This window comes from Scophthalmus maximus, chromosome 18 (genome assembly GCF_022379125.1).
Source record: "Scophthalmus maximus strain ysfricsl-2021 chromosome 18, ASM2237912v1, whole genome shotgun sequence".
In the NCBI taxonomy this organism is placed as follows: Eukaryota; Metazoa; Chordata; class Actinopteri; order Pleuronectiformes; family Scophthalmidae; genus Scophthalmus; species Scophthalmus maximus.
In genome coordinates, this window is record NC_061532.1 from 268,074 (window position 1) to 288,649 (window position 20,576).

The following is a 20,576-nucleotide window of genomic DNA, read 5'->3' on the forward strand; positions in this document are numbered from 1 at the left end:
CTATGGGTAATACAAAAGTTCTTTTAAAAATGTCATGTGAAATCATTTGCCCCCTGTGTGTGTGTTTTCAGGGCTTCTATACATTGGTTTCAGTGCCTTCATGTTTGGCCTGTACAGCTTCATGCCTGTGGTGCTGAAGAGGACGAGTGCCACCTCAGTCAATCTCTCTCTGCTCACAACTGATCTGTACAGCCTCTTTTGTGGCCTCTTCCTCTTTCATTACAAGGTAACATTAAAGAGCCAGGGTTGATTGATTTGGTAATGTGCAGGTTAAATGTTGTGCCAAACATCGAACATAACACACCTCCATTTACACCTGGATCTCTGACCAAACTGGCAGTGGTGATGTAGACGTCAAGTTTTGACGAGGAAGAACGTGTGGAATAAATAGATACTGGGCCTCATGCAAGAACCTATCTGTATTCTTATCCTAAATGTCTCTTACATTATTTTGTACAGTGAGTTCGTACGAACATGCAACATCAGATTCATCAAATGCCTCTATCTTCCGAAAAGTGTGTAAATTACCTGTGATTTGACTTCACCTTCTCTGGTGTGTGGAGCATCTTACCACCAGCTGTGTTAATGCTCATCCAACTGTGAGCTCTGCCGCTGCTCGAATGCACATATGAGTCTTGTTCTATGAACCCTCCTGACTCATCTGTGGGTTGACTAGAGATGTCCTGAGCTAATTTGAGTGAATTGTAGGTAAATGATCTGAAAAAAGTTTGCATTGTGACAATTATCAAATGACATGTCAAGCAACTCTTTGCCTTGCACAACACGCATGCCAACTGCCAAAGATGTGCGCTCCCCTGGCTGTTGCGCAGCAACATTTAGCAGGTACATGGTACATTTAGAATTATAATTTAATTCAAATTGCAGAGTCAAACAAAATAATTTACGTGACTCATACAACAGGTCTAGACCACTCGTATAATTGTTGAATGCGGGAAGTTCTCCTTAACCAACAACCTAACAAATCTGTCGAAGGATTCTTGCAGGAGGCTCAATGTGTTTCTGCTGATCATTTCTTTAGAACTGTCCATTAGAGATAGATGATATTGTATTAGTGACAGGATAATGCTGTGGAGGACCTTTTTCCACCCTGATATGAGTGTGTCAGGAATATCAAATAAACTCAGCTTCCTTCCACAGTCCAAACACATACAGGTTAGGTTAACTGGCAACTCTAATTTGCCCATACCGGTGCACGATATAGCTGCTGAAGTAACACCTGTGACAGACATCTGACAGACAGACATGTTTCCTATAGTCTTAAGACTGACAGTCTCAGTCATACTGAAAAGTATTGTGGCGAGCAGTGATCTTTGCCTGAGACCCAATGATGGAACACTTAGGTATTCCTCAGGCAGTATGTATTTACACCACGTGAAAAGGTTTGTACACACACAATTCACTCCTCTCTCCCCTCTGGCCTGGAGGGGAAGGTTGTGCATCAGACTCTTCCCCAGTGAAAGCCAGATCTTGTTCTTCACCACCATCCAGTTCCAACCCCATACACAACATCAGACAGTATGCAGCAGGGGCTGGTCCCAGTCACTCTGTCGGCAGCTGGTCAGGATGGCAAGCTATTTGGCCAGGGTTACACCAGTCCAACACTCTGAGGCTGCAGCGGAGTGGTCTGGGTTTTCCCCAGGCAGAACTCCATGAAGACCTTGGCAGTGTAGCTCTTCAACCAGAAGAGCAACCAGAACTGATGCTTGACCTATTATTATTATTAGATTCATTGTGCTGTCACTTTTGACTTACAATCATTGCCGCCAGGTCTTGGATGTGAGGCACAGAACTGATGCTTGACCTATTATTATTATTAGATTCATTGTGCTGTCACTTTTGACTTACAATCATTGAGGAAGGTCCCACACTGGGATGACCTGGAATCGAACCACGACCGCCTGTACCATAGTCAGTGGTGTAACCTACTAAGCTATACCAGCTGCTTGACCTGATAGCCTGTTTGCTCGTTCATCAGACACTGTGGTTTTGTGGAGCATCGTAGAGTCCCAGGCCTGGGGTGCAGGACCCCCAGTGCCTGGCAGGGATCCGGGCCAAACAAGGGAGATGGTGGACCCCGTGTCCACAACTGTTAGTCAGTGAGAGAGGAGGTGAGGTCCCAGAGAATTACAGTTGTGCCATCCTGTTCTAGTTTAACGATGCTGGGTGAGGTGACGGAGCAGGGGACTGGAGCTAGGCAGACTCAGGCAATGTGTCTGGGGAGGCAGCACCTGTAGCAATTCCCTGTAGGGAGTCTCTTTGTCTGGCACGTAAGATGCAGCCTGTCATGCCACCCCTCTGTCATCGCTCTCCCCATCTCCTCCTTGGTTAACTCGGTGTCTGCCTCTGCTCGCAGGACCTGTGGAGCACATCACATGCTCCCCTCATTCTGCTTCAGTCAGGGTTGCTTTTTATGTCTTTGGTGCATGTGCACTGGTCTGAGCCCCTGGATGAAAGCTTAAAGAGCAAGCTCTTCCTTGACTTCCAGGCTAAAAGGTGGGGTAACCACGCCACGTGTAGAGTTGTAGTTCAGAAGCATAGAAACACAGGCTCTCTCCCTCTCTTCTCTGCTGGCAGATGCGTTTGACTCTGGCATCATCTGTGAAGACACAATGGCCTAATCTGTGCTGTATGGCCGCCTCAATGGCTGTCCAGCTTTTCCACTGCCTTTGCTGAAGGTCTTTGAGTATCTGCAGTGCCGTCACTTCCAGGGAGAGTGTGCCCTGTGTAGTTGTCTCCTCTGCAGACCAAGAATTGGTCCGGCATGGGTGACGTAGTGGGCTGGTGCTGCTGTCGTTCATCCACTTGCCAGCGGGAGCTCCGGTAGTACGGCATCATCATCCGGCAGAGATGCCGGCGGGAGAAGGCTGAGGTCAGCTCCTCAGAAGGACGGGCTGGTGATGTTGGTCTAGGGACGCTTGCTACATAAGATTTGAAACAAATAATGATGAATGAACATTAAACTATGTGCAAAATAACATAAATGCCTGAAAACTCTTGGGCGGAAACTTGGCTGCTGGAAACCACGCCCCCTCGGAAGCCAAAGTATCTTAGGATGTTTTCAGATGTGAACTCCAGATGTCCAGAAAATTGGGCTTAGGCTTTTTCCAGAGTTTGCCTTTCACATATGGAGAATGCAGGAAGATATTGTCAGATTCATTCACATCAGCAGGTAAAGTTCCAAAATATTCAGGGGAGGGGTGGTGCCTGGGTAGAGCATGTAGGAGGCAAGACATGACGTATTCCACTGCGGAAAGCTCTCCTAGTTTTGCACCAGTCATCTATTAAAAACGTCATCAACACACTCACTCACTGGCTGTGAATTTTCAGCTGTATTCACACATGGGCTCACTGATATTTTCTGGAAATTTTACTCGGGGACTGGCAGGAAAAGTTCCTGACATTTGTGTTCTCAGATACAGCCCCCCTGTAAAATATTAAGGAAAATGTCTGGACGCGACACTGTATATAAGGTCATCACAACAACTGCTGCGAAAGTCATGAAAACTCCATTAATCTGTGTCAAGTCTTACACAATAAGATAAAGGTGACAGCCAAACCAAAAGACGATTTATGTGTGAACAATGTCTTCCTGTTTGAATCAAAATTCCAAAATTTGTTGTTTTAAAGACCATGTCGGACAGTCAGAATACACATATTATTCACTGGGGTGAATTTGGTTCTGCCACAATATTCAAACCTTATTTTTAGAAGCAGAGAAATGTGGCTAAGATATTTGAAGTTTGTAAGCTCTTGTAGCTTCTCCGCTTATACTTGCTGAAGGGAGATCATTAGCACATGCAGTGAAGTGGAGTTTGCCTATATTTCCCTGACCTCACCACTGATCTATATTTACAGGATAGAGTTTGGAACAACATAAAACAGCAGCCTGTCTATCTCTCTGTTGCAGTTCTCTTGCCTCTATCTGCTGTCATTCTGCATCATTATCTTGGGCCTGGTCTTTTACTCCTCCTCATCTACCTATGTGGTCCAGGATCCGCGAGTCTACAAGCAGTTCAGGAACACCGGCAGCCAGCTGGCTACAGACCCACATCTGCTCAGACCTGTAGTCCCGGAGCCCTCCGTCACCTACACCAGCCTGGGCCCCGAGCTAGGGGACGATCTTCCTGTACGTGTAGCCTAAGATGATATGGCAGGGTTTAGTCTGTCAGCAGGGTGGATCAGTGCGTCAGCTGCAGCCTCTAGGTTATAAACAGAGAAAAGTGCTGGATGTGCCAAGTCTGCTTAGCAGGGCAGCTGCACGATCACCCAGGTAGGTCCAGGTTTTCATTTTACGGCCTTTACTGAGTGATGAGGAGTCTCCATCTGCTCAGTGACCAACTTATGTTTTTGTGTCCCCAAATATGTACCTGATAAGTGAATGACCAGAATGTAATTAAATCAGATAGCAAAGAGAGTGAATATGTTGAGTTCACTGTGATCAAAGTCTGTGAGTAGACAGTAGTGACTGGAAATGATCATTCATGTAAATAGATTGTATTGTATTTTTATTTAATCTCCGGCTCCTCTTTTATATCTGTCAAGAATGTTTGTGCTTAATCTCTGTGTATACTGTATGCTACAACGATGTTCATCTGATTGAAGTGCACACTGTTTCTGAATCCACCTGTTCCAGTCCAGTGGCCACCAGTGGTCACGCCAGTCTGTTAAATACTCGTGTACACAGTAGTGGCAGATGCCTCCTCATGACTTTGTTACCAAGTTGCTACACTTTGCTGTACATTTTTTCACATGATGGATATTTTGTAGACTGGTACAAATATATACTGAGACATCAAATATATTCAGAAAGTCATTTTACAGTGTGAAAAAGACTTTACATCAGCATTTAGACTGCATCATGAGAAATAGAATTCACAGAAAATTAATAAAACAACTGAAAATCTCCAATGGTAGAAATGTTGGTGTTTGTCATTGAGATGTGATTGTTGCTGGGAAGGAAATTTGCTGTGTCTTGTGTCATGTTAAGTCTCAACACAGAATAGAGCTTTGACAGGCCTTTGTCCATATATTGCAAGATTTATCTAAAGTTAATATGAGGCCCCTGGCTTCAGTCTGAGTCTCAGAATTCCAGTAACTGTGGAATCATTTAGTTCAGTCAGTCTGCTCAAATCTCATGTTAGTCTCAGATAAACTCTGGACTATATCTTGCAGGAAGAAGTATGACTTACGCCAGAAGCACATTAGAGAGAGAAATGTCTGAACAGGTATAAACACAAGTACTTTCATTTGGAGCAAGCTGTAGTTCGGGTAGGTGCTAAAAATGAGGCCAACTCTGGCACTTAGGGTTAACCCTAACCCTAACCCTTAACCCATAAAGAAATACAGAATTGAGTGCTTCTCATATTTTATTCTTATATATTATATTATTTGATGTAAAATGTCTTCTTGATGTGAGATCCTAGCCGGGTTGTAGCCTATGGTCGGGGGAGTTCCCCATGTGTCTTTACCCTTCTATGTGTGTATGTTTTCATATTTCTATGTAAAAATTATAAAAGCAATTGATTGGAAAATAAAACGACAAAATGTTTTATTGGTTATGAATTTAGCTTTTTATTTGAGAGAGAAAGATTAAGTTATTTCTCGTTAACTTGTCTTACTTCACAGCTGCAGCTAGTGGATTTTGGCCACTAGGGGGCAGGAAATCATCAAATCAAGCTTGCAAGTTCCTGCTGACCTCCACATCCACAAGTGAATGAGTTGTCTATGTGGGGCTGTCAGATGAACCACCACGGTATCCAGTCAGAGAAGAGTCTATGACGGCTCAGTGGAGTTATTGAATAAATGCCAACAATCAGTAAACACTTGTATTATGTGCTTCTAAAGAAAATAAATAAAGCATATAGGAACATATTTGCGATGTGTACAATAATCAATTATTATTTTTCAGTAAGAATTAGTTAAAGTTCCTCACATAATAGTGACTTCAAACCAGAGGATGTGATGCATATATCCAGACGGTGTATATACAGCTGTTACTAAATACTTCTGTAGACAAGCTCTACTCTCTCAAAAGAGTCCATGTATCATTCATCCATCCAATTATCTATACCACTTTATCCATCAAGGGTCGTGGGGGGCTGGAGCCAATCTCAGCTGACATTGGGGGGAGGCGAGGTTCACCCTGGACAGGTCGTCATCCTATCACAGGCCAACATGCGACAAACAACCATTCACTCACATTCACACCTACGTTCAATTAAGAATCTACATTTAACCTAATACCCAATCTAAAAAATTAAAAAGGATTTTTTTTTAAAACATTGTTTTTTTGTAGGTGGCAAAAATGGTAATGACTTGGTTTTCATCCAATAAATAATTTGATTTAATGCTACTACTACTACTACTACTACTACTACTAATAATAATAATAATAATAATAATAATAAACCAATTCCTTTATGGGAAAACTGGTCTATCTATGATCACTCTGACCATCAATGACATCTCTGACATCATTGATTTGCATAACCCTGTTAGGTTATCTATAGGTTTCTATAGATATTGTGACAATATTGTTCTTGTGAATTATTTTCGGCACAATCTTCCTTTAGTGAAAATGTGATATCGTGATGGCCCTAATTCATATTTTTGCTTTGTGGATTAATGTCACTTAATGTGCCAAAGCAGCGATCAATAATCACTTATTTTTTCTCAGATGTCTTGTCATAAACACTTACACGTGTGAAAAAATCAAAACCGAAAACCTATAACTATGGACATTAATTTACATTAACCACCTGAAGCCACGTTAAGCCACCCATTTTTCCACAGGTTGAGGTATTTATGACGAAGCACATCTCAGAGAAATGTATTTATTTAGTGTGATAAGCTCTCCCTCTGTTTATGAGAAGTTCTGTTTTGAAACAAGCAGCATGAGTCACTCATTCATAAATATCTGCTGCATTTAATTATTTGTCACATTACTTTAAACTCCTTTTGTCCCTGACGGGATCCTGTGAAATGATGACTGTGGTTTCCGGTGATCAGATTGGTCAGTTGTTGGTCTTGTGTCTTTGATCTCTTATCTGGAACGTAAGCCGTTCAGCATCAGTTACCATAGTGATTTGCCCCGGTAAGAAGAGAAGCAGCTTTGTAGGACGGAAAACCAGAGTTAAGTTACCATGGTAACCGCAAATCCTGCTCCGTGGTACAGGCGACTGGTAATTTTACAGTATCGATGTATTATTTTTTCTGCTGGCCTGTATCCCTCTTATTTTGTCAAGTTATCATTCATTTTTTTCCTTTATCAATAATTATATCAACTCATGCTTAAAAGTTTAAACTTGTTTATACTTTTTTATACATTTTAACTATCTAGCACATGTTGAAGAATGAAGAATATGCTAATGTTTCAGTCCAGTCAACAATATAAATAACCATATCCTCCCATTCACACAGTTATATACTTTGACTACTTTCATGTGTACATTTCCTGCACAAAGCTCAGATATTCAGTAGATCATCATTAGTCCATTTATATATAATTATAATATAGTTTTGATCTTTTTTTCAGGATGTCATTTTGGCACCCCACTTCAATTTTGCAAAACATCTCAGGACATGTATCACTATATTTTACACTATTTACTGTGAACATACAGTAGCTTTTTTCCCCCCACTGACATTTTGAATCCCCAATTTGTTCAACTTGATTTAATCCATCTTTCAATTTCTGTGTTCAACATTTCTCTGTCTTTTGCACAAAGCCTGACATCAGAAAACAGGGATTGCACCATATCCATTGGAATATTTACAAAAATAGAATTGATCCAAATAGAAAATGAAGCAGGAATATAAAGTAACGGTGCCTCTGCTGGGCCCCAGTCTGAGTGGTGGTGGTAACAACGGACGAGTCCCACTCACTGGTGTATATCCACTGTCAGTCTGTCACTGTTGTTTTCCTCAACACAATGTTTTAAACTGATCTGCTGTTCGGCGTCACTCACAAACCTCCTGGGCTTTGACTATCATTCAGTTAGATACTTCTATTTTCTCAGTACATCAACCTCTCATTTATCATAGCTTCCATTCATTTACAGATGTGCGATGTCAAGGCAGTTGGTCTGTAATTTCCAGGTTTCCTTATTGGAATAATTAAAATCTCTTTCCAGCTCCCTGGCATTATAAAGCAACAATATTTTCTCCAATGGTCTTTAACCTAGATGTTTTTACATTCCATCATTTTTTAAATCTTTACCAGGTTCAGTCTCTCATGTTTTATCTTCCATCCTCCATTCTTCTTCTACCTAAAGCCTCCATGTTGCAGACTTTGTTGTCTCTGTTTCCCCTTATTATAAATAAATAAAAAAATATTGGAACTATTTACCAGTGTCTTATTTCCCTTGATTTGAAGTTCACTCCCTTCTGTCCCCTCCCATCTTGATTTTCCATCTCCTAAACATGTTCTAATGAAGCCACTACTTCCTCCTAATTCCTGAGCCTGCTTGTCCTGAATCATATGTTGGAAATGATTTGTTCTCTTTTACTAGTTTGAATGCCATCATTCTATTTCTCTCTGCTTCCTTTCACGTCTCATCGCACCAGGACCGGCCTTAGTCTATATGGGGCCCAAAGCAGAATTTGATTTGGGGGCCCCCCACCACCACCAACACTATTGTCGAAGCTTGATCATTCGCACACCTTCTGTAAATCTAAAACAACCTTAATCAACTGTATTAGTTGTAGCTGTGTTACTTACATTACACCAAAGTCAGCCTTTATGCTTCTATGGGCCCTAAGCAGCAGCTTAGTTTGCTTATGCCCAGGGCTGGCCTCGCATGCCATCATGGTACTAACTTTCTTCCTTATATTGTCTGTACTTTTATGGAATGGACTCTAATGCAGCTGGTATCATATTGCTGTCACGCAGTGCTGTACTGAATTAATATCTGTTACTTTCTTCCACAAATTTCTCCCAAATACCTTTCTCAAAGATGTGTTAGGGTTAACCCTGCACTCAGCGCTCAGGGAGACAGCAATATTTATTTTGCACCACTGGGTGATGGTCAGTCCCTGTACTTCCAATACAAACACAATGGAATAGGGAGGACCCAGAAAAAACCCCACGCAGACGCGGGAGAACTTGCAAACTCCACACAGATCCCCAACTGACTGTCAGGTCCCGGCCCAGAAGTTTGAATGAACAATATGTCAGCCCAAATGGTAAATGGACTGTATTTATATAGCACTTTTCTAGTCATATAGACCACGCAAAGCACTTGACAGGAAAGTCACATTCACCAATTCCCACAGCGCTGCTTTTTACCACACATTTTTCTGCCAAATTCATACACTGTCGGAAGAGGTAAGTTAGGGTTAAGTGTCTTGCCCAAGGACACAACGGCATGTGGACTGGGGGAACCTGGGATCAAACCCCCAACATTCGGGTTGGTGGACGAACAACTCTACCTCCTGAGCCACAGCCGCCCATGAATTCATAAATGACACAACTCTGCCTACAGTAGCCATACAGTATAATTCATGGGGGCTGTGGCCTTGACGAATGTGTTGACTCCATATTTCTTTTAATGAATCCAAATCTTGAACTAAAGCCTTGTTATCAGTCTATCACAAAAACATCACAGCCAATTCTATGAGTTGTATTTGTCCGTTTACTGTGTCTGTACGTTTACATATCATACATATACATGTAATTAGTATATATAATATGGAGTTTGAATATATATATATATAATGAAACTTGAATATTTGGAATGAGAGAGAGAGAGCATAGACATGACACTTGACAGTGAGAGAGTGAGACAGTGAGGCGGACCCTAACCAGCAGGGGGCAGTAGAACACACAGATGTGCATCTGTCCTACCGAGCCCTGCGTCAGAAGAAGAAAGGCATCGCATCCTCCATCTTCTGGGACGATCGGCCGCAGATTATAGGAAAACCTCGTCCATCATGGGAGCCGTTCTGGGGCTGTGTTCCATGGCTAGCTGGGTGAGTAAACAGCCTCGGTACGACCGGGCACACGGCTGCTGGTGCTGTGTGTGTGTGAGTGTGTGTGAGTGAGTGAGAGTGTGTGTCCTCACACGAGCTGCCATGACTGCGCAGTAACACGGGGCGAAGGGCCGCGGCGGCTGCGGTAAACAACGCGCCGTCAGCCGCACAAAGGCTCCGGGAACAACACGAGGAACAGCAACCGGCTCCCGGGGGATGTGCGGACCGGTGTCCCGGCTGCGTGTTATTGTCGGTGTGACGCAGAAGCGACAAGTGCGCTGCGAGGGTAGTTGTGTTGTGTTGCTCGTGTGTGTGTGTGTGAGCAGCGTGAACGCGCAGCTGGAGGATGTCAACAGGCCTGTTGCGACACCGCAGCATGTAAACAGAGTCCGGGATCAGCTGTGTCCACACACACGTGTACATACACACACACACTCAAACACACACACACACTCACACACACACACACACACACTCGTACACACACACACACACACACACACATACACACGTACACACACACACACGGACACACACGCACACACACACACACAGACGGACAAACACACAGCTACACAAACACACACACACGGACACATGTACAAACACACGCATGGACACACATGTACACACACGTACACACACGCACGTACACACACGTACATACACACACTCACACACACACGGACACACGTACACACACACATGGACACACGGACACACACACATGGACACACGGAGACACACACACGTACACAAACACACACACGGACACATGTACAAACACACACATGGACACACGCACGGGGACACACACACAGACACATGTACAAACACACATGGACACACGCACGGACAAACACACACGGACACATGTACAAACACACACATGGACACACGCACGGACACAGACACACACAGACACACACGGGTAAACAACCGTCCCTGCTGTGTGCAGATCCCGTGCCTGTGCGGCAGCGCCCCCTGCCTGTTGTGTCGGTGCTGCCCCAGCGGGAACAACTCCACGGTGACTCGTCTGATCTACGCCTTCTTCCTGCTGCTCGGAGTGGCCGTGGCCTGCATCATGCTGATGCCAGGCATGGAGGGCCAGCTCAAGAAGGTACGCAGCATTCGCCACATAGAGAGTATTACAGTGTGAGAGGATTAAAGAACACAAAGTACATTACCCGCAGGGTGTCTGGGATGTTCAGTACAAATAAGTGACTGGTGAGGTTTAGAATACACATAAAGAACCAAACTCTGATGAAAAAAGCCCAGACTTCTAAAAATCATAACCAAAAAGTGTTTGGAGTAGAGCTATAGGATTTTGCAAGGTCCCATCAATTTAATAGAAGTTTATACATGACAATTTTTTCAAGCTCTCGTTGAGTTGTGCTTCTGTTCCTGATCCTCAAGCTACGTTACTTTAGAACACAGATGATACACAGTCAACAGCTACAGGTTCTGTTGTTATCACCCTGGGATTCTCTCGGTAATCACGCTTGGCTAATCAGGCCTGCTACACTTCATAACCAAAGTACATTTGGAAGCTTTTTAAACATAATTTACAAATGTCAGTTGCATATTTGTTGAATCATAGTCTCTATTGTCATCCCCACTGATGATGGTTTCGTGAAGGTATTTATTGATTTGGTGGTGCAGCGTCATAACTTCTGCCCTGTGCTGCTGTAGATTCCAGGTTTCTGTGAAGGAGGGATGGGTTCGTCTATTCCTGGTGTGGAGGGTCATGTGAACTGTGATGTGCTGGTTGGCTACAAGGCGGTTTACCGCGTTTGCTTCGGGATGGCCATGTTCTTCCTGCTCTTCTCTCTGCTCATGATCAAAGTCAGGAGTAGCCATGACCCCAGAGCCGCGCTACACAACGGGTGAGGCAGCATCCACCCATCATCTATCCATCCACCTACCAACCAATCCATTCACCTACCTACCAACCAACCAATCACCTCACTACCTATCAACCAATCAATCAATCAATCAATCAATCAATCAATCAATCCATCCACCTACCTACCAACCAACTAATCACCTCACTACCTATCAATCAATCAATCAATCCATCCACCTACCTACCAACCAACCAACCAACCAACCAACCAACCAATCAATCCATCTACCTACCTACCAACCGATCCATCTACCTACCTACCAACCAACCAATAAACCAATCCATCCACCTACCTACAACCTACCAACCAATCCATTCACCTACCTACCAACCAATCCATCCACCTTCCAACCAATCCATTCACCTACCTACCAACCAATCCTCCCCTAATCTTGATATCTTGATAAAGGACTTTTTTGAGGATTTACACCGATCGGACTGATATTAATATTCATAGATTGTTTTTCTCTTTCAGGTTTTGGTTCTTTAAGTTTGCTGCAGCTACTGCCATCACTATTGCATCATTTTTCATCTCAGAAGGTCCCTTTACTACTGGTAAATAGTCTTTTACATTCTTGTCTTTTTGCCTCCCAAATGAAATTCAATGTAGCTGTCACGTGTTTATACTTCTGTGCAGTAGGAGGACAAAAAAAACAATTCACTCAAGTATTGCAAATCTGTATTTTACAATTTTAGAATTGCCACACTGATTCAAGAATTAATATGTAATGTAATAATGGCTAGCAGCTAACAGTTAGCTAATAAGCTAGCCAGTTAGCCTGTTGGCATTAGCACGTGAACTCGAGAGCTGTTAGTTTGATCAAACAAATAAAAAGTCACTGGTTGACGTTAGCATGCATGCTAAGCGCTAGGCTAGCGCCACTATATCATATAAAAACACAGGCACTGTTACATTGATGCGTGAAGTCACGACCTTGCAACGTGGCTTTATTTTCTGTTGCTGCCCGGCCAGACGCGCTGCTCTCGTTCTCAGACATCTTTGGGGTTGTTGAGCGCATTTGCGCTAGGGAACGTAAATGTATCATACTTCATCGCATCACTACAGTATATCATTGATATCGCGATATCCCATTTTTTTATCACCAAAAAATGTATACCAGTATATCGTGGACGGTATGATATGGCACAGCCCTAATGACTCATCATATTCATAGTCTGTAGAAGTGTATAGCTTTAAACAGTGTTAGAAAAGTAAACAAATATTATGATATATTGTAACATTTAATCACAATACATGTAGAATCGCAATACTTGAAAATCACAAAACAAATCGTATCAAAGTATGGTGGTAATTTAGAATCATGCGATAAGTGTATGGTCCCAGCCCTTCTTCTAAATCAAGACTGAGACTGTGGTATTAGTCTGCATATGATATTATCACTGGTTAATAATGCCCCATATGTAGGGTTGGGTATAGTTAGGAATTTTTCAGTTATAGTTTTTTTCATTATAGATTAAAGCAACTGTTATACAAATGTTCTCTTTCCTCTCACCAACCGGTCGTGGCAGATGGTTCTGGTTCTTTGTAAAGTGCCTTGAGATAATGTATGTTATGATTTGGTGCTATTCAAATCAAATTGAATTGACTATACAGTGGTGTCCAAAATCATGTATCTCCAAAATGTCATGATGAACAGAGAAAAGAACCTGGAGTTTTCTGTTATATGTCTGGTTGTTAGCTTTAAGAGGGAGGAGAACTTTAAAGAGTCAATCACTCAGTCTCCACACACGGTCTTTACTGGATGTTGTTAAAAGGCTTTTGCACATGTGTAAGAACTCTTCTTTGTCTGTTCCACAGTGTGGTTCTATGTCGGCATGGCTGGAGCCTTCTGCTTCATCCTCATCCAGCTGGTGTTACTCATTGACTTTGCACATTCCTGGAATGAGTCTTGGGTTGAGAAGATGGAGGAGGGCAACTCTCGCTGCTGGTATGCAGGTATGGTTAACCGTTGTGATGTGGGAGTAGCCACTGTCTGCAGGTATTGCTTGTCTCAGACAGTAGATACATTTATAAGAGTTTACAAGATAATCACTTAGACTACAGACATTTTTGGGGTTTTAGCTTCTCTGTACCAATTAGCTATTAGCTTAACCTCTGCTATATTCAAGTGAATGATTCGCGTCGCGTTCGGTGTGAGAGATCTTTTATTTTTTGCTATGAGAATAAAATTTAACAATAAAACTTTTTACAAGGGTAGGGGAAACACTGATATATAATTTTATAATAGAATAAATATAATGGTCAGTATTTGTTATTGTTGATAATGAAATAAAAGACAGTAATGATCCAATCAGAACATGTCATGGGTTCTCTTCTGGTCCAGCACCCATCTCACACCTGCACAGGCTCAGTCCTGAATGTAATGTGTGTTCTGATGATGTTCTCTGGTCCACAGCTCTGCTCTCAGTCACTGCCCTCAACTACCTGCTCTCTCTGGTGTCTTTGGTCCTGTTCTACGTCTACTACACCCACTCTGGCGGTTGCACTGAGAACAAGGTCTTCATTAGCATCAACATGCTCCTCTGCCTCACTGCCTCCGTCCTATCCATCCTGCCTCAGATCCAGGTGAATGTCCCGTCCATGTCTGAATTCAGGATGTACTACTGTACTGTAGAATGGATGTAATGTAATGGATAGAATGTAGAATGTGCTCATATACAAGCTGTAGTTAGACTTCAGGGGCTGGTGGAACCAACTGGTCTGAAGCTAAGTCCATCATAACTTGATTATTAGTCCAAACGCATAGAATTCTCCTGAGCCTGTGCAGGTGTGAGGTCATAAATATTACATCTGCTCAGGAGCCAGTTAAAGTATTGGGCTGCTCCATGTCAGTGATTTGAATCCAGAAGATTTTTGTACGCTGGTGACAGATGCTACGACTCAGGGGCTTTGGCCTCCTGGTCAGTGCGTCGGTCGAGTCCCGACCGGTACAGTCAGAAAATCAACAACAGACAATCTTTCTCCAAAATCTCTTCCTCTTCAATCAATGTTCCTACTAATTGCTGCTGTTCTCTGGATGAAGGAGTCCCAGCCCAGGTCTGGTCTGCTGCAGTCCTCCCTGGTCACCCTGTACACCATGTACCTGACATGGTCGGCCATGACCAACGAGCCTGGTAAGATGATATTCAGAAGAGAAACACTCCATAAATCTCCCCACAGGACACACACCCCACAGGACAAACACACCCCCCAGGACGCACACACTCCACAGGATGCACACCCCACAGGACGCACACACTCCACAGGACGCACACCCCACAGTACACACACCCTACAGGACAGACACCCCACAGTACATGCATACCCCCCATCAGTGATCTGAAGTGACACCAGCAGTGAGTTCTTCTTCAACTTGTGTCTCAGACAGGAACTGTAACCCGAGCCTCCTGGGTATCATCGGGCTGAACAGCACCAGTCCTGCAGGTCAGGACCACGTGGTTCAGTGGTGGGATGCCCAGGGGATTGTGGGATTGATCCTTTTCCTCATGTGTGTCCTCTACTCCAGGTGAGCAAATCATCAACGTGTGAAGAGACTCACAGATGAACTGAAGCCGGCAGTCGCTGCTCACAATGATTCTTTTCCTTTGTTTGTTTTTCAGTATTCGTAACTCGTCCAACGCCCAGGTGAACAAACTGACCCTGACCAGCGACGAGTCGGCTCTGATCGAGGACGGGCCTCAGGGCGACAGCTTCGAGGAGGCCGGTGGCCTCAGCAGAGCTGTGGATAACGAGAAGGACGGCGTCACCTACTCGTACTCCTTCTTCCACTTCATGCTGTTCCTGGCCTCTCTCTACATCATGATGACGCTCACCAACTGGTACAGGTAGGCCTGTCAGTTACAGCTTCTTGTTGGATGACATTTTGTCCCAGAAATTATTGCGACAAACGTTATTATTGTCATTTTTAGACCATTTATTCCTACTGAATCATGTGAGTCTGCAGGATGGGCCCATTAGTCGCCCCTTGAGAGAAATGTTATCTAAGTAAAATTACATTTTTTAGACTGGGAATAGTTTTTACATTGAATACTCATCATGTTCCAATACTCTTAATGTGCTTATTATTGACAGTCTTTTTTATCAAGTGGTCTATTTGTTGGGTGTCGGGTGAGAGATGGAAATCTGAACACTTTAAGTGTATTTCAAAGAATTGTGTGTATGCTTGTTCAGTGAAAACATTCAAATGTTCTACTCGGAATGTACGTTTTTTTATTTGTTATTGTTATTTTTAAATAACAGTGGGTTCAGGTTGAATAGGGTATTCATATTGTGTGTGTGTGTGTGTGTGTGTGTGTGTGTGTGTGTGTGTGTGTGTGTGTGTGTGTGTGTGTGTGTGTGTGTGTGTGTGTGTGTGTGTGTGTGTGTGTGTTTGTGTGTGTGTGTGTGTGTGTGTGTGTGTGTGTGTGTGTGTGTGTGTGTGTGTGTGTGTGTGTGTGTGTGTGTGTGTGTGTGTGTGTGTGTGTGTGTGTGTGTGTGTGTGTTTTTTTATATCTCTTCTCCTCTCCCTGCAGCCCGGACTCCAACTATGAGGCCATGACCAGCAAGTGGCCATCAGTGTGGGTGAAGATCTCCTCCAGCTGGATCTGCATCGCCCTCTACGTGTGGACCCTGATGGCTCCACTGGTCCTGGTCAACAGAGACTTTGACTGAAACACACACACCGTCCCACCGCTCGTGCTCACACACACACTCATGCACTGCTTCACCCACATGTCGTTTCAGTAGAACAGTAGGTAGCATCAGTTCAGTTTGGTGTGGTGGCTTGTCAGTGCTGACTGTCGCAGCCCAGCCCAGCCTCATCTGGTGTAATGTCATTGTGAACCCACAGCAGTTTGTTGATAAATCCTGTGTTGTCCCTGTGATGATTATTTTCTTTCTATAAAGACACAGCTGCATGCTTTTCCTTGAAAACTTGATGTGACATTAACAGTAGCTGTATACGAAGCTTTTGTGACGGGCAGAGGAAAGGCTTTGGGCAGCGACAGTTGAACTGTAGTATTACATACGGAAATGCTGTTGCATCTAAAAGAAGATGTGCTGTTGTGATGCAGATGGACTTGTGGACTCCATCTCCATGGCTCAGACACATGGAAGCAGGAGGGTCGTGGTTCACTAACTCCTACCATTAGTGCTGTGTGTTGTTAAAGCTCTACCTGCTGTGTTCACTCTGCAGCGCACACACTCCTCAGCGCATACTGAACTAAAACATCCCTGTATTTGTTGCTTCTGATTTGCATTGAATTTTGATTTAAATGTCAAAATGAAAGTGATTGTTTGAAAACTACTAAGTTATAAAGTGGTGTTTAGCTTTAGCATGTAGATCCTCACATTTAGCAGAGATTGTGATTATATATTTGTTTTATTGTGTCTCCTGTGCTTTTATCCTAATATCATTTCTCTTGACCTGTATAAGTATAAGTGCTCTAATAAAACGGAGGAAAAGAAGCAGACTGTGTTTTGTCACTGATAGCTGATCCATGTTCTGTAACTGTCCAGACGAACAACAGATGACAACAAGGAGCTGATAAAAACACTGATATCATGAACCTTGTCATAATTTACATACGTTTCGTCCCATTTTTTTGATTAAAACTGCGTCTGAATGCTTCATGACGTTAATAATAAGCAGCAACGTGGGTCTGTTGTGTATTCTTAGGAAGAACGAAGGGATCCGGGTCGCGCTTGGGAGCCGTTCTTTTAAATTTACTGTCATGCTCTGCACAATTCTCATCTGTCCTAATATGTTGTCGAGGTTCAGGTTTCAGTTTCCCTCCTGCTAGTCGAGAGAGGGTGATCGAGCGAGCTACAGAGTGAAAGCAGAGATAATACCGTGATAATACAGATTGTCATCATTTTGGTCACTATAACCGTGATGTTAAATCTACCGTTAGATCTCTACCAGCCACCATAGTTAAATGTCTTCCGGGGGTCAGAGAAGGCGACATTGAATCCTATTTAAAACTGCTGGCTATGGATGAACATAGATGTGGTAAAATTGTTCCACGTCGGCAGTAACGACACCCGATTACGCCAATCTAATGTCACAAAGGTGAATATTGATTCGGTGTGTTCTTATGCAAAAGCAATGTCGCACTGTAGATTTCTCGGGACCCCTGCCCAACATGAACAGTGATTACATGTTTAGCCGTACATCATCACTAATCCGCTGGTTGTGGAGGTTGTGTCCAGACAACAATGTGGGCTTCATAGATAACTGGAGCACCTTTTGGAGAATTCCTGGTCTGATGCAGAGAGATGCATTCTTTGGATGGTGCAGCTCTCCTTTCTAGAAACCTGACTCAGTTACCTAGACGGACAAACCCGTCACATCTCAGAGTTGGGGCCAGAGTTGCAGTCTTACACGCTTAAATTAGAGCAGTAACCCCCACAACACCCTATAGAAACTGTGTCTGCCCTGCGACCACTTGAACTATTTAAACCAAAAGTTAATAAGAGAGGTGACACATTCAAACTTTATAAAAATAAGAACAAATCCAATAACTGAAACAAAACATAGAACGATTAAATGTGGATTGTTAAATATTAGGTAACTTCCATCTAAATCTTTGTGAGTGACTGAAACCTGGCTACAGCCAGTAGAATATGTTAGTTTAAATGAATCAACACCCACTTACAGCAAAACTCGTATTCCTCGGACCACAGGCCAAGGAGGAGGGGTAGCAGCATTTTTCCAATCAGATTTATTGCTCAACCCTCGACCTAAACTACTTTTAACTCATTGAAAGCCTAACTCTAAGCCTCATACATTCATGCTGGAAATGTCAAAAAACAGTTTTGATAGTTGTTTTATATAATCCACCAGGCCCCTACTCAGAATTTTAATCTGAATTTTTAGACTTTTTATCTGACTTGGTGCAAATGTTGTAGGAGCAAGGGGAGAAAAGAGGCGACAAGGCCACCTGGGGGAATTTTGCCCCCAGGAAATGATAGGATGCGGTTCACTTACTAGAAAAGGCAACACAGGTCAGTTCACACACAGGGCAGAGATTGGGTTCCATGAAAGATAAATATTTTATTTGAACAAATACAATTTAAAAACATTCTATATATTAATAAATTCTCAGCAGCATTCACAAAAAGGCGCCAGTGGACACATAAGGAACAGGGCTAGGGCTTACCACGGTGCCAGAGAATCAAAGGGGGGGGATCCAAAGAACAAAACACCACCCGTGACACAACACATCAATCAACGGAAATCGTGAGAAGACACCACCACCATTGGGCTGCCACTCGTGTCGGCCCACAGCACCTGGTCAACAAAGGGGGGGGAAACCAATTAAGTTCTTTAATAGAAATTAATGAACAAAACAACTTATAACTCAGATCATCTAAAGAACCACTTAGTCAAACAGTGACTGTAGTCAGAACAGTAGTTATAGCCAAAACAGCAGTTCCCGTCAGAGCGGCGGCCGAGAACAGGCCGCACAACGGAGCACAGCCAGCGAGCAGAGGCGAAACCCACCAGACAGCTGGAGAGCGAGCCGCGAATCCCACAGCCCGACTCTACAGCAGAACGGGATAATTTTGTAATTAGTTGCTGTGCAGTAAAAAACAGGATGACAGGCAGGTCAAAACAAGCAGCTTTCCTCCTTCTTCCATATTAGATACCAGATATCTTAGATAACTACAGACCCTTATCAAACCTGCCCTTCATTTCTAAAATCCTCAAAAAATCTGTTGCTTAATACTTACGTGACTATTTACACAGGAATAGTTTGCTAGAAGATTTTCAGTCAGGGTTTAGAAAACATCATAGTACAGAAACAGCACTACTGAAGGTTACCAACGACCTTCTCATGGCCTCAGACAGTGGACATGTTTCTATTCTCGTCCTTTTAGATCTTAGTGCTGCATTTGACCCCATCGATCACCAGATTCTGTTACAGAGACTAGAACACATTGGGATTAAAGGAACAGTACTAGAATGGTTTAAGTCCTACTTAAAAAATTCATCCAGGCCTTTATATCTTTAAGACAATCCTGAAATTTGTCTACCTGATTAGTTTCATCTGGCTTTATAGATAAATACAGCTGGGTATCATCAGCGTAGCAATGGAAATTGATGTGGCGTTTTCTTATAATATTGCCTAAAGGAAGCATATATAAAGTGAAAAGTATCGGTCCCAGTACAGAACCTTGTGGTACTCCATGTCTCACTTTTGTATGAATGGAAGATTTGTTATTAACGTTAACAAACTGAAATCGATCAGATAAGTAGGACTTAAACCATTCTAGTGCTGTTCCTTTAATCCCAATGTGTTCTAGTCTCTGTAACAGAATTTTGTGATCAATGGTATCAAATGCAGCACTAAGATCTAAAAGGACGAGAATAGAAACATATCCACTGTCTGAGGCCATGAGAAGGTCGTTGGTAACCTTCAGTAGTGCTGTTTCTGTACTATGATGTTTTCTAAAGCCTGACTGAAAGTCTTCAAGCAGACTATTCCTGTGTAAATAGTCACATAACTGGTTAGCAACAGTTTTTTCAAGGATTTTAGAGATAAAGGGGAGGTTTGATATGGGTCTATAGTTAGATAAGATATCTGGGTCCAGAGTCGGTTTTTTGAGCAGGGGTTTAACTACTGCCACCTTAAAGGCCTTTGGTACATAGCCTGTCAATATAGATAAATTAATCTG

At 43.0% G+C, this 20,576-nt stretch overlaps 2 protein-coding genes across 3 annotated transcripts in view; both read left to right on the top strand.

The window, feature by feature from the left end:
* Positions 1 to 4,934, top strand: part of slc35f1 (solute carrier family 35 member F1) — a 28,517-nt gene extending 23,583 nt beyond the window's left edge. For both annotated transcript variants that reach the window (XM_035618401.2, XM_047328718.1), the window contains exons 7-8: positions 72 to 226; positions 3,929 to 4,934. In XM_035618401.2, the coding sequence (XP_035474294.2) occupies positions 72 to 226; positions 3,929 to 4,162 (389 nt within the window). In that variant the 3' untranslated portion in view covers positions 4,163 to 4,934. The remainder of the gene's footprint in view (positions 1 to 71; positions 227 to 3,928) is intronic.
* A 4,906-nt stretch (positions 4,935 to 9,840) lies between these two features.
* Positions 9,841 to 17,363, top strand: serinc1 (serine incorporator 1). The gene is made up of 10 exons (XM_035605986.2): positions 9,841 to 9,990; positions 10,949 to 11,110; positions 11,683 to 11,876; positions 12,372 to 12,451; positions 13,716 to 13,853; positions 14,314 to 14,483; positions 14,941 to 15,031; positions 15,282 to 15,423; positions 15,518 to 15,742; positions 16,430 to 17,363. The coding sequence occupies exons 1-10, from the start codon at positions 9,952 to 9,954 to the stop codon at positions 16,566 to 16,568; spliced, it is 1,380 nt and encodes a 459-aa protein (XP_035461879.2). The 5' UTR covers positions 9,841 to 9,951; the 3' UTR covers positions 16,569 to 17,363.
* Positions 17,364 to 20,576: the final 3,213 nt, after the last annotated feature.